Source organism: Rhipicephalus sanguineus, chromosome 6, assembly GCF_013339695.2.
Source record: "Rhipicephalus sanguineus isolate Rsan-2018 chromosome 6, BIME_Rsan_1.4, whole genome shotgun sequence".
Lineage (NCBI taxonomy): Eukaryota > Metazoa > Arthropoda > Arachnida > Ixodida > Ixodidae > Rhipicephalus > Rhipicephalus sanguineus.
In genome coordinates this window covers 61,781,047-61,795,472 of record NC_051181.1, presented here as the reverse complement: position 1 = coordinate 61,795,472, position 14,426 = coordinate 61,781,047, and the positions used below count along the sequence as shown (strand labels likewise).

Genomic DNA, 14,426 nt, shown 5'->3' with positions numbered 1-14,426 from the left:
GGCACCTTTTCAAGGTGAACACTGATAGCTGGCATTGTCCATTACAATAACACTGCCCGGCTCAATGTTCGGCAATAGCTGCTCCACGAACCACTTCTCAAAATGGTTACCATCCATTTTTGAATGGCAGTCGCCCGATGTCTTCTTCACGCGAAAGACGAGTCGCGCTCCTTCCACGAATCCCTTCTCAATCCCTGCGTGGAGCACAATCAGGCGATCACCCCTGCCAGATGGTGCTTGCAGATCAGTCATCATGCCTTGCCAGAATGAGTCTTCTCTTGTCAGAACGTGTATCTTCCCACACAGTTTCTTTCATGTGTCCTGCGGTCACCCATGTCTCGTCTAAAAAGCACACAGTCCTGCAATGAAAAGGAACACACGTTTCATATTACTTTTCACTGCTGAACCTCCTAATCGACGAAAATTGGACAGCGTTGCAAGAAAAAAACAACACACAAACTTAAAGCAGTAAGCTTTCTAGCGTTCCGCTGAAGGCACCTCAAAGAGCTGTCGTTCTAACACACTGCTTCAGGACTGCCATATTACACACAGCGATGCACAAGGAATGAGCGTTTGGTAAACATACCTGTATAACAGTGTTGCCTTCGCATCTTTCGCACGGTCCGCAGGTACTTTCTGCGCCACACGGCAATGTCCTGCCTCTCTAAGAGCGCAGAGTTCCGTTTTCTTTTGCGAGAAGCGAAGCCAATGTCATTCAGCAGTCGGCGCACAGTCCTTTCACTAACACCAGGCATCTGCATGTCGGGGTCAGTGGATACATCCTTAGCGATTTTCGCCGATGTAGGCAGCTCGTTACTGTCATACAGCTGCATTCATGTCCTTCCAGTTTTTTCAGAACTTCTTCCCCACTTGAAGAGGGGTCTTCTCCGCTTTGGGGATAGCAGCGGACCTCAAAAAGCTTCAGCTTTTATCCGGCTCACGGCACACACACTCGCAACGGTCAGTTCCCTCATTTTCTTGTGCACGGCGACGGTGCTGAGCTCCGGGTGGGCACGTGTGGTGGCAGTGTAAACATCACACACCATTTGTTTTGACTGCTTACAGAGCCATCTGTTGGTCAAATTCGTCACAAGTTCCTTCGGTGACTCGTTGAAAAAGCTGGATAGAGACTAGCACTCGCCTGAAGACGAAGACGCCATTTCGACTGCGAGGTGCACGTAAAATGTGCAATGTTCTCACACGTGCAAAAACACGAAATGACATTGCATAAAATGAAACAATTATAAATATCTCCTCGGTGTGTGCGACGGCCTTTTCAAACAGCATCCAGTAGAAAATAAAGCAATGTTTTTTTTATTTCTCGTGCAGAAAACATGGATGAAATTGTGGGACTATATTCCGCAGCTGTAGTACACACGTAGTTTGGCTCCGCAGCCTTCCCTTCCTTGCCAAGAAAAATTGTCCGCGACTATAGCGTGCACCGTGATTGTGCAAAGGCATTTTGCTTCCTGCTGGCGTCTCTCACTGAACCAAAAAGCATTCACTTTCATGAGATTCGCCCGTCAACCTCACCTGGTGCCATCACAAGTGAAGCACTAAGTGGTATGTAAACACTGCTGGTGTGTGTTGAAGCCACACTGTTGGCGACAAGGCGTCACAGGCCAATTCGTCATGAAAAAGAAACCAGGTGTGGAAACTGTCATCACTGAAGCAGAAGGCCTCCACTACATTGAAGCCTCCACTGCGTTGACAATACCGAAGTGCTCACTTTTGGCACTTTTAATAAGAGTGTCATGATGCAGTACTACACTTAGCTGCTCCTAGATGGCGGCACCACCCCTATCAAAAGCGGAGAGAAAGTCCAGTTTAAGGAGGCACTAAAGGAACATAGGTAACACACATTTATGCCACATTGGGTGTTTGTGTTGGCAGCACAGTGGTTAGAGCAGGCGGCATCTGTCTCCACAAACCAAGGCGCTGTAGGCCCAATTCCCTGATCAAGCACCTCAGTACAAGTCTTTTTTTTTACTATTTCACGCGCATTCATGCTGACATCATTTCCGTGATGGAAGTGGTGTCAGCCAGTCCTTGGTGAACACCTACATAAAACAATTTCTGAAAAGGAGGAAGATTCCGACAAACGCACCTAGACGACGGTGCGTGCACGGACCAGCCAAAGTCTGCGATCTTAATCTCGCCATTAAAACCGACGAGAAGATTTTCCGGCTTGATGTCGCGGTGGATGACCTTTTGGCTGTGGCAAACCTTGAGTGCATTGCAGAGCTGGTAGATGTACTGCACACAAGAAAAAAGAAACCACATCACTACAATATGCACACTTCAGGCAAGTAGTTCTTATGTCATTTTCAACTTGACAACTGTAGATACGCTAAAACTTGGACACACATACAAACTGGTTTGGAACCTTCAGTATCTCACGATCTTGCGTAGTATATCATTCGGGCCCTACTTGTCATGAACATGATCACCGTCATCTAGAGCCGCCACCTGGCCAGATTTCTACCGCCACATTCAGTTTTTTTCTTCTCCTTCATGGCACCACCTACCAGTTTAACTGGCACCCAATTTGTTGGTTTCCTGGTTCTCTCTAAGCTGGCGCATAATCAGCTTCATCCCATTCACAAGCATTACATGTTGGGTGTTTATGCAAAGCAGACCCCTGAGTTGTCAGAAATTCATAATTCTATGAACGGTAAAGAGAAATGTCCTTTTGCGTGTTAGTGATCCACACCTCTGCAAAACCCGAAACACTGCTTTTGTTTGCCACAAGACGGCGCTTGCTAATCCAGGAAAGGAGGTCTGCGGAAAGGTGTAATGGTTCCGAGGCTTACATTCGGGAACTCAGTGATGTGCATGAGGTCATGGGTGCAATCGCGGAATGATGCTAGTTCTGATTCCAATGCTTTCCGTGCTCTTCGCGCTTGGCGAGTGGTCAGAGTGACTGTCCGTCCGCGTAACGCGATCAGCTGGCCGCGAGTGGTGAATGATAAGAATCGCATAGAATATGGCATAAGGCATCGCTCCGCCATAGCACCCCAGAAGTGCGTTCAGTAATGGGTGTGAATCAAAGGACTGTAGGACGCCTCGCGTTGTGCGCTCACAGGAAGACGACAAATGAGGCTGTAAAAGGCAATATGGGATGGAAAAGTTTTAAGGTGAGGGAAGCTCGGAGCAAAATGAGGCTTGAAAGGAGCCTAAGGAATATGAAAGAGAGTAGATGGGCAGAGAAGGTGTTCCGGTATTTGTATAGGGAGAATGTTGACACAGGGGAGAAAAAGAACCAGGAGACTCACTAGTAAATATACGGCTGGCAGTGTAAGCAATATGTCAACAAAGTGCGTTAAGCAAAAAGACGCCAGGCCTGCGCTGAAACCGCAGCACAGTCACAGCGAAAGCTGGAACAGCGGCGTTTCTAGAGCCCGTTGTAAGCTCTCTTGGGGCTACAATACAAGTACACTAGAAAGGTACCCACTACGCCATAAATCACAATTTTTGTGAAGTTGGGAAGCACCTACTAAGCCATTATTTGTCATTCTGGGAGAAGCGAGGCACCAGCTACACATCTGTAAGGCATTATGTGTACTTTGTTGAAGTGACGACTGATGACAATGAAGAATTATGGCTCAGCCCTTTGTAATGGGTTGGAAGCTTTAAAGGCCCACCAATTATGTAATTTGCATTGGGTGACGCCCGGTCACTATTTCCCTCTCCCGTCATGCTGTATAACATATGTTGACGTGGGAGAGGGACGGGGGGGGGGGGGGGGCGAAGAACATTACTGAGACCCCGAGGAAATGGATCATGCGCTTATGGGCTTCCTTGGCAGCCAATACAAGTGCACTTGCGAGGAACCCACTACGCTATAAATCATTGTAATTTTTTAGAAGTAGGGCAGCAGGCACTGTGCCATTTTTCGTCAATCTACGGAGAGCCGTGGTACCTGCTAAACGCATGTAAGGCATAATGCGCGCTTTGTTGATGCTGTGCCTGATGACGACGAAGAATTATGGCAGAGCCCTGTAATGGGTTGGAAGCAAGGAGGTTTAAACCTCCTTGTTTGGAAGCATTCAACAACCTACTCGTTGCGCAATTCGCATTGTGTGACGCCTGGTTACAGAATTCGCGTTGTGCGACGCTTGGTGCTTATTTTACTCTTCTACCACGCTATATTGCATATGCTAATGTGGTTCCTTCCCGACATGAAGCCTGTATAGGACCTTTTTGCAAAGCAGTTTCAAGCACCGGCATGGCTCAGAGGTTGAATACTGGGCTCCCACGCAGATGGCGTAGGTTCGAACCTCGTTCCATCCTGGAATTTTTTTCTTCTTTCGTTTTTTTTTTATTTCGAGAGATACTGGTTACGGACACCGGTGGCGGCGGACAACTACGGCGCCAAAAACGGCCGGTGAAATGATCTCATAACAGCTTTCGCTGTAAAAGTCAGAGAGGCGGAGAGGATTAATTGGACGGCAGCAATAGAAAAAAAAACCGGCTCTGAGTAACTACCGAAAGGGCAAAAAGGAAATAAGGAGGGAGGCATTTTACGATAATTCGAGGGGAAGCGCTTTACTGTTTGAAGTGAGATCGGGTTGCCTTAGAACGCGTAGTTATGAAGTGAGATTCATTAATGAAGAAGAACAATGCACATGCTGGGGGGAGATAGGGAAACGACAGAGAATTCTCTGACTAATGTGGAGATATCCACCCAGGTGTATGGTTGGGGCCGAGCCTACATGAAGCCTGGGTATTTAGGGACAACAATGGAAAGCTGAACACGTCTGTGATAGAAGTAAGTAAGAGACAGTTATATGTGGCAGGAAACTAGAGAGAAAGGACAAAAATAAATAGTGGCAAAAATAAGGAAATTCTACTGTAAGGGGCAGAGAACTGGGCTTAGAATTTATGTTTTTTCTTCTATAGTAAGATTGATTTAATCGAAGCCGACAAAGCATTAGGCCAACATAAAGGGGGGGCATATCTCTTTTTTGTCGAGCCTGGTGGCACACATGTCGCCGCCCCGTTATAAAAGGGACGCTCATAGCATCCATCCATCCAAGGCACAGAAAGAAAGGACATGGTGATGCTATATAATATTCTGCTGGCAGCTGATAAGGGCTACACAATTTTTTAGAAGCAAGAAAAAGGAGTACAGCAAGTTTTGAAGGCATCAAAGCTGTAACAAGGCAAGTTCTAGAAACTCCTACAAGCCAACCTGGCCAAAGCACACGTATATACACTTTGAAATCAGTATGAACTGATTTAGTGTTGCACTTCAGCATCCCTTAGTACCATTAACAGCCAGATGCTTGTGCAATACTTTTATGCTTTAATGAGTGAGCGTCTGATAATCAAGAAATTAAAATGTAAATGCACAGATTTGATGCGCAGTCAATGTGATCACTAATTATGACAATTGTGGCAGCACCTAAAAACACCCACCCAAAATGACAACAAACTGGTACACCATTGTGGTGGAGCACCGTAGGACCACATGCACTTGAGTGTCACTGAAAGTGCACTTTTTAATGAAACCAAGGCCCAGCGTGCCATAAGGAATGAAACATTATGCTGCTGCAATATCCCCCAGGCGGTGGCATGCCCAGGCACATGACCTTCCCAAAATTTCTGCCTACCACAGGACTCCCATCACAAAATGACAAGTGACACGGCCGCCAGCAACTTCACCACCAAAAGGCTCGACTGTGCTCTTACGGTGGCAGCTCTCCTGTCGGTGAAACGCCTGGCCGCAGTGAGTTGGCGGTAGAGTTCGCCCTGAGGCGCATACTCCAGGATCAGGTAGACCCTCGTCTTGTCATGGAACCAGTTGAACAGGCACAGGATGTTGGGGTGCCTGAAGAACATTATGCAACAACGGACACAACATACTGCTTAAATGGGGAGAGCCCACGAATAAATAGCTTCATCAGTTCAAGCCGTTTAACATCGCAGGTGCAACATTTCACAGCACAATTCTTTAGTACAATGCCACTGTAGCATTTCATAAAAGGTACCATGGGAAGCAAAAACAAACACGATCTAGGAAAACGTGAGGTCTGACAGTTTTTTTTTTTTTTCAACAGAAATCTTTTTAAGTGTGCAAATCTAAGGAATTATTTAATTGCTGGGGTTTTATGAGCCAGAACCAAGATACAATTAGGGGCATACAGTAGCAAGGGACTACGGGCTAATTTCGACCATCTAGGTTTCTTATATGCACACCAATATCTAAGTATGTACACCGATGTTCTTTCATATCGCCTCCGCTGAAATGTAGCCACAGTGGCTAGGCCTAGCAATGAAACTCCCATTGTTGAGCTCAGCAGCAAGGTGCCTTAGCCTGCTAAGCTACCATAGTGAGAAAACTAAGGAAAACGGCGGCTATAGATTAGAACACACACTGTTACAATCACTTTATTTATTAGTTGGAGCACAAGCATATGGCAGCAAAAGTGAAGAGCAAACGCCGATAAACCAGCAGGTAAATTGTTTTGACATACATAAAAAAGCACAAGCAGAAGTCAAACAACAATAATCTTTGCCAGCTATAAGCCACGTGGCTAAGTTCCAGTAAGGCATGAGGAGTGATTTCACTGGTCTATGTAAAGATGCCGCCACACGGCAGGCACTATGACAGTTTTCAGCGACCTACTAGATAGCGCAGGCACCGTCGCAGCCTTTGGATGTAATAGCTAGGGAAAAATCGACTGTGGGATCTTACGTGCCAAAACCAAGATATGCCGTGGCAGGGACCCCAGATTAATTTCCTAAGGCCCTCCAACACCCGAGATTCTCCAAAATGCACCCAAATTTAAAGGAGTACTGAGGCGATATTGAGACATCGCAAAAGGGACATTTTTTGTTTCCTTGGTATGCAGTGTTAAAGGGACACTAAAGGCAAATATTAAGTCGACGTTGATTGCTGAAATAGCGGTCCAGAAACCTCGTAGCGCTGCTTTTGTGCCAAGGAAGTGCTTATTTTGAAATAAAATCACGTTTTTAGTGGTCTGCATCGCGTTAGCGCGCTTCAAATCTCCCGCCTGAAAATGCGACTCTCATACGTCACTGCTGCCGTGCCCAACGTTGCCTGCTTTTACTGCGCGGCCGCCGACACTAGTAGCAGCCGAGCGGATGTAGCGGGACCCACAGTAGCAACAACAAAGACTTGCTCGGATGGGCACATTGAAAGCCGTCACCAAGTTGCGGTTGGTCTCGTAATCCTCAGTACGAAAGTGCAGCGAGCACACACGCAGACTGTTTAGCACACTGGCGCAATGGCATGACACTAAGCCACTTCGAGCGTAAGGGTTCATTCCGCGGCACCCAGTGAAAAGACACACCGGTTTCCTTGCTGCAGCACTGGCGTTGTGCACCATTCGGGCATCCGGCAATATCACACGCATGCGGCATTTTGTCGAACTTTCTGTCAGAGCGACTTTCACGAGCGCGCAAAACACGCACGGCAGTACGCGATCCCGAAACTACCACTGAGACGGGCGAGGCACAGTTCGGCGAAAACGGAACCTTTGAACCACGCGCGCCGTTCCCCATGGCAACGCCACGGAGGTTTTGTTTTCCATGAATCAAGCGGAAACGAACAAACAGCATTTTATTACGTCTTTTGATGCTCGGAACGTTCTTTTTTTACTGCTGCTAGTTTGATTACTAGTGATTTATTGTAGGCCGACTTCCCTACGTCATCGGGATCACTTCGAAAATGTCCCACTCGTGGCGCTCATCATGTGATACATTTAGCTTAATTTCTCGGTAAGTAGGCCACTGCTGTTGATAATATTGCCGTTTTAGAAGTTGTCATACATTGGGCTTTCACTCTGACATAAATTGTTATTTGCCTTTAGTGTCCCTTTAACGCTCTCCACACGCCGTAGTCAGACAATGCCTATAAAATATTTTATAGTTTGATTTTGAAATTTTTGTCACTCAGCATCTGCAAGCCAGCCCTATTGCAATGGACATTATCCCAACAAGTCAACACAGTTCCACTGAGTTTGCGAACTCTGCGTCCTGTATGCAGCCTAACTCGCAGAAATCACTGTCGGCTTCGCTGGACAACTCCATCGTTGCTTGCGTGCACCACAAACAGATGACAGATCTGCCGCTATTAAGTCGCGAGTTGCCGCCTCCTCGCGGTGTCGCACTGCAATGACGGGTCACCGAGAAGCCGCCCCCTCAACATCGAAACCAAAAGTGTTTTTTTTTAAAGGGAGTGGTATTAATATATTCGACGCATTCCCAAGTGCAACAATACTCTTTCTAGGGTCCTCGACATCGGTGTTTTTATTTAAAGCAACAATCCGAAAATATTTAAAATTCGTGTCAGTAATCCCTCAAGTTTACATGCGTGCTTTTGCATATCCCCTACCCTCCCAACTTCCACCATTTTTGAAAAGTGACTGCCATGGCCGGACACCATGTCCACATTCTCAAGCTCAGCAGCATGACCTCTTAGCTGTTAAGCTGCTACAGTGGGAGTAACAGCTGGGAAGCGAAACTTCAAATAATTTGCAGGCTAACATACACACGCCTCAGTGGGAATTAATAGAGACAGGTGCTTCGGAACACCGGAGCCAGGAAAATGCAATAAACCGCAATATCAATGAGGTTCTGCTGTGCTACCTTTGTATGGCAATACCTGCCTCTAGTCTCAGACAGGTTGGAAGGATAAGTCGCCTACGGAAACGGCCGACACAGGTGTTACAGTGGTGTTATTGTTATGGAAAAGCGTACATTGTGTCGCGCAGCAAGTCTGCCACTATGTCATTCCATATGAAAGCACCCACTTGATTCAGCATGGATAAGTAAGCCAGTCGGGCTCACCTGAGATGAGACTGGATCTCGATCTCTCGCCGAAGCTGATGCTCCACGCTGTTCTTCTGGAGCTGAGACTTGAACATGACCTGCGGGAACAACATCGTGTTCACCAGAGTTCTCATTCACAAGCTTCTACAAACGATACCGATCATATGTACGCAAGAGCATAGTACGAATGCACAAACTGTACACCCCGACATGTGTTTACCTGCTATTTACATCAAGTGGTATATTCCATAATGATTTCCATTGCTTGTGTGCCACTGAGAATGTACTGAGGCACCAGCAATCACTTCTGCCGTATGTTCAGAGCGTACAATACTATCCACGATGTTCATTTTATGCGATTAAACATGCCTTGTTCACTACAGAGTAGGTGAAAACATACAAGAAATTTTATATACTGTCAAACCCGACTATATTAAACTCTGTTAAAAACCCTTTACATCAAACTATTTTTGAACACGACAATGCTTAAACATCAAAGCATAGTAAAATTTGCGGCTACATCGAACAAAAATAGCTGGAATGCTCGACATATCGCACATTGGGCAGTGCAAAATGCCCCAAGAAGTTAGCTTTTCGTCACAGAAGGGGACTTTCCAGCATGTATTTTTGAGAGTGAGCAGTGTGCTTCGAGGGTGCCGCGCAGAGCGCGTAGAAACTACCACTTGCCATCAGGTTCTTTCTCCCATGCTTGCTCGTTGTTGCACCTGTAGTGCGGGGCCGCTTCTCCACACTACCTTTGTTAACGCAATGGCTGCCGTAAAATGGAGGAACCTGGCTGTTCTAACAAGGCAGGCGATAACACAGTCAAACGTAGAGTAAACAAGTTTGACGGCACCACTGCATACAGCATCCCAAGAAGCACGCTGAGTATGATATTAAAAAAAAAAAAAAAACATGGTTGATCCCTCCGTCACAGGAATCCGAATAACACGAAAGTAAAGCGTGCCCTCACAAAAGTAAGTGAATGTTTACTGTACATTGATATAAGAGAGTTTGCACAATGTATATTGATGTCTGGCAGCTATAACACCGTTTAACGTGGATGTGCCCACTTTGATGATTGGTGGTACATCTCCATCCCGACGACTAACGTCCCTGCTAAATGATTAAACAAACCCTTGTGGTAGCTGTAGTAGTTAACGGCGAAAGCGTAATCGGAGAACTAGGTGTGATAGCCAGAAGAGCGTCGCATATTGGACGCAGAACTTGGTCGCCATCCCGCGGCATGTTAAAACGTGATTGAACACCACGGCCAGACAAGAGGGAAACGCAAAGCGCGTCGTGCTGCCCGGTAGCCCGGCCGCGATTTTTCTAGGGGCGAGCACGTGAGCGAGGAACGCGGTGTAACAGCCAGGTGAGGCAGGCGCACGTCGCAGAGCTATGAGCGAGGCCGATGCTTTTACGATGCTTGGCTAAGGTCGCCACCTCGCGGTGTGTTAAGGCACTGAGAAAATTGAACTTCAATTGAAAACGCATCGAATTGGAGGGACGTGCAACGCGTTGCAGGTGCTAATCGCGGAGGCCACAGTAATGACGAATTTATTTTACTGCTCCAAGAGGGCAACACCACCCCGCCGACCGGGAGAGTGGTAGATATAAAAGACGCGCTTGTAAAGCCTCTAGAGTCTGTGACCGTGGCGCAGTGGATAGCGTGCCCGGCATCTGTTGTTGCTGACCGTGCAATTGTGGGTTCAATGCCCGTTGACGGAACTTTTTTTCTTTGCCATCTGATCGTGTATATTTTTTCTACATCATTTCCGTGACGGAAATACGTCATTGAAGTCTTGGTGGACCCTGGCATAAAACACTTTCGTGTTAATAAATTACACCATCTCCCGCTAAAGGGAACCACGTGTGGATGCGAAGCAGCGGGGAGATCGTTAGCTTGAGTGGGAGATGGCGTAAATTTTTTTTCTTGCATCCTCAAGCCTGTGCCTTCCTCTGGCGTAAAATCAGCACTGTCTTCCAGTCTCCATCCAGCTCCCGCTGCACGGAACTGCCGGCGTCCGAGTTATTCGACTCCCGCAAAGTCGCAAGATCATGTGCGTCTGCCTCTCTGCAGTGCATGCCATTGGTGTCGTCGTGGAATTCTTCAACGAGGGAAGGAGAGCACGAGCGCCCCGCGTCTAGAGCCACAGAAGCAGAGGCGGCCATCGGCCGCTCGTGCCACGTCAAGATGCAGGAGGCGTTGCTGCTGCCTACTCATCACAGGAGAGAATGAGGCGCGCGACAGGGGTAGTGGAGAGGGGGTGTGTGGAGAGGGCTTGCACATGCGCAGTAAGGGTGGTCACGCCGCACACTGGATTGAACTCCGCCATAAGATGCTTCGCATCTAAAAAGACCAACATTAGGGCCAAGGTAGACTATAGGCTTCTGGCACCCAACGAGTACACACAGCTGCCTATGAAGATGTTGAAGTGCTGTTTATATTGGTACCGTATTTTCTTGCTTATAACCCAGCCCTGAATATAATGCCCCCCCCCCTCCAAATCGTGTAAAGTAAAAAATAAAAAATATATATATCCTCGCATATTGCATGAAGCCGCCTTCCTTGCATTATCGTGAAGCATAACCACGAAGTCAACTTGCGCACCAAAATTTGCACCGAAAATAGAGCTAATTCTGTATACAATATTGTACAATACATTGAACTAATTGCCGTTTTTTCGCGAGTTTGACTGTATAGCCACTAACAGAAAACTTGGATAAAAATTATCATTAGGTGAAAACAAATATTGTCCAAGGTTAACGATGCTTGACAATGCATTCTTCGTTTCAATGGTTGTCACAGTCACTGCTGCATTACAAAACGCACAGGTGAGTTCTGATTTAGCTTGTACTGCTGTTTTTACACAAGACAACAACGTGTGTGCATGAGTGGTTTAATACCGGTCCTGCTGCCTGCTTTAACACAGTAGCATGGCCATGGTTAATGCCTGTCCAGGTCGCCGTCACTGACCTTCAGCTCTTTCTTTGCAATATAACTGTTTCTTCAGTGCAAATGACAATGTATCAAATGTAGGCACTTCACATGGAAACTGGTCTTGCCATCTACACACTTTGCAATGAACTCATGATGGACCTTTACCTCAGTCCACGTGGTCATTCCCTGCATTCTCTCATGTGCCAGAGTCCAGTGACCATGTCACATTCACGGACAAACCCCCACAATTTTTTTTGTAATAATTAGTGGTGTTTTAAATAGAGCTGTGCGAATAGCAAAATTTTGGGTGCGAAGGGAATTCGAATATTGAAGTGTGAGTGCGAATCGAATATTTTTCGAATATTTCTCGAATATTTCTAGAATATTTTTCAAATACTTCGAAGCGAAATTGCAGTTAGAAAAGATTCCTAAGCATATTCTTATGAGATAGCAACATGAAAGTTTCTTTTCGCTAGGTTGATGAAGCACTGGCGGGGTAGTGTTTCATAGTTTTCTTATCAAGAATGAGGCAATGTAGAGGCTGAATTCCATTTATGTACATGATTTGGTGCAACCAAAGTGTTGCCGACAACACTTTACACGTGATAGGCAAAGGTGCCATTTCCTCAGCCTCTCCTCCCCTTTCAACTTCTGTGGAAGCCCAACTGATGTGGCGGAGAAGGGTGTGCTCCCTTCAAGTCCGGAGTTCCAAATCTGCCTCGTTAGACGTCGATATATAAGAACATCTGAAATTTTGGATGCTAAAAAGCTTTGGCTACCAATTTTTCGGACTTCCTGCCCAAAACAGCATTAATTGAGCCTCCACCTCTGCCAAATCTTTCATCTCCATGTTGGAACCAGCGTTTTCTTGAGTTAATACATTTGGCGACCGTAGCAGAGCCTGAAAGGCAGCTTTGCCGCAATACCGGGGTGTGATGAGCTGAAGCATATTGAAAATCTAGGGACCACTTCCCATCGGACGTTGACTGTGTCTTGGCAAAGTTCAACCGTAACTGAGCTTGAAAGGCAGCTTTGCCGCAATACGTAAGTGTAATGAGGTGAAGTATATTGAAAAAGTCACAGTTTCGTCGCAAGGGCGAAGCAATGAATGCGATAGCAAGAAACTAATGCTATACGAAGTGAGGCCCGCCAATAGATACTCTCAGTTTGAACAGCGCTCCTGTTGCAAAGGCGGCCGAAGCAGCGAACGAAACTAGCGTGCTTCAAGTGTCGAGCTGTGACACTTGATAGTTCGCGCTCATCGTCTGTTTGTTCGTTTAGCGGCGTCCCTTGCTCGAGTGACTTTCGTACGCTCCGTAACATGAGCGCGGACACCACGGTGAAACCTTGAAACAACCCTCTTCCCCTCATCACCAGAAAACCGCGCGAGCAGACAGCGGAAGGGCAAGGTTCTCCTTGCGCAAATATAAGAAGCGAGCGAGCTCGCCGACGACTTTTAAATGCGCCCGTCGTGCTCCTAGCGCCATCTCGCTGGTAATGAAGAAACGCTTATAAGCGCCGGCTGTCCGAGTCCGTCCAGCGGTAAAGGGTGTGTATATAACGCTCGCCGTTAGCTACGCGGAGGATCTGCGTTTCGTGGCGTAGTGGTTAGCGCCACTCGCTGCGGAGCAAGAGGTCCCTGGTTCGATTCCGCGCTTCGGAAGCATTTTTCTGAATTATTTTTCTTTGGGCCTTTTATATATATATAAATACTTATACATATACGGTGCATGACGGCGACGGCAAAATTCAGCCGAGACTGTCCATATAATTGCTATCGCAATAAAATCTGAAGGGGTCACTTTTAATCGGACATTGACTGTGTTTTTGGGAAGTTCGAATAGTAAAATTCCAGTGCGAATCGAATAGCAAACCCTACTCGAAAAATACTCGACATTTCGAATATTCGCACACCCCTAGTTTTAAACCAAGATATGACTATGAGGCACGGCTTACCACAGCCTCCTATATTTTCCTTGCCTGCCGGATGAGCGCGAAACGCCCATCATCTATGGTGGCGCCACTTACATAGGGTTAGGGCCCTTGTACTTGGCCTTTGAGATTGGCAACCGCGGCGCTTGCTAATCTCGGAGGCCATGCCTTGTATTGAAGGGAAGCGACAATCGCCGCCTGGCGCTACGGCAGCCATGCCACGGAGCAGTTCAGCCGCAGCAGACGACTGAAGTAGCAGACAACTTTTTTGAAAACCGCAGAAGCGATGAAACGACGTTGTGAATGTTTTACTGTTTTCCCTGAATTAATAATACAGTAAATTATAATTGCGTTTATGCCTTTTTAAAACTTTTAAGGTTATTTTTGTTGCGTATAAGATCCAAAAATGTAAAAACTTATTTGAAGACAACCCTACATAAGTGGCGCCACCACCGCAGTTCGGACGACGGCCGCTTCCCACGTGACCGCCGATAATCCGGCAGGCAAGGGAAATCTAGGAGGCTGTGGCCTTACTGGAGGGCTCCGGAAATTTTGACAATCTTGTGTTCTTTGATGTGCACTGACATCACACAGTACACGGGCCTCTAGCATTTCACCTCCATCAAAATGCAACCGCCATGATCGGGCCCAAACCCATGACCTGTGAGTTAGCAGCCGAGCACCTTAACCACTACACCACCACGGCCAACCCCCAATTTCCTTTCATATTTTGCTTTGTGGCATGTTTGCA

At 46.8% G+C, this 14,426-nt stretch overlaps 1 protein-coding gene across 1 annotated transcript in view; it reads right to left on the bottom strand.

Annotated features, from left to right (window-relative positions):
• The window catches only part of LOC119395827 (aurora kinase A-B-like), a 30,933-nt gene that overhangs the window by 13,395 nt on the left and 3,112 nt on the right, over positions 1 to 14,426 (bottom strand). Inside the window, exons 3-5 of the mRNA XM_037662836.2 lie at positions 8,818 to 8,897; positions 5,695 to 5,833; positions 2,108 to 2,256 (exon numbers count right to left, since the gene is read on the bottom strand). Coding sequence (XP_037518764.1) covers positions 2,108 to 2,256; positions 5,695 to 5,833; positions 8,818 to 8,897 — 368 coding nt within the window. The remainder of the gene's footprint in view (positions 1 to 2,107; positions 2,257 to 5,694; positions 5,834 to 8,817; positions 8,898 to 14,426) is intronic.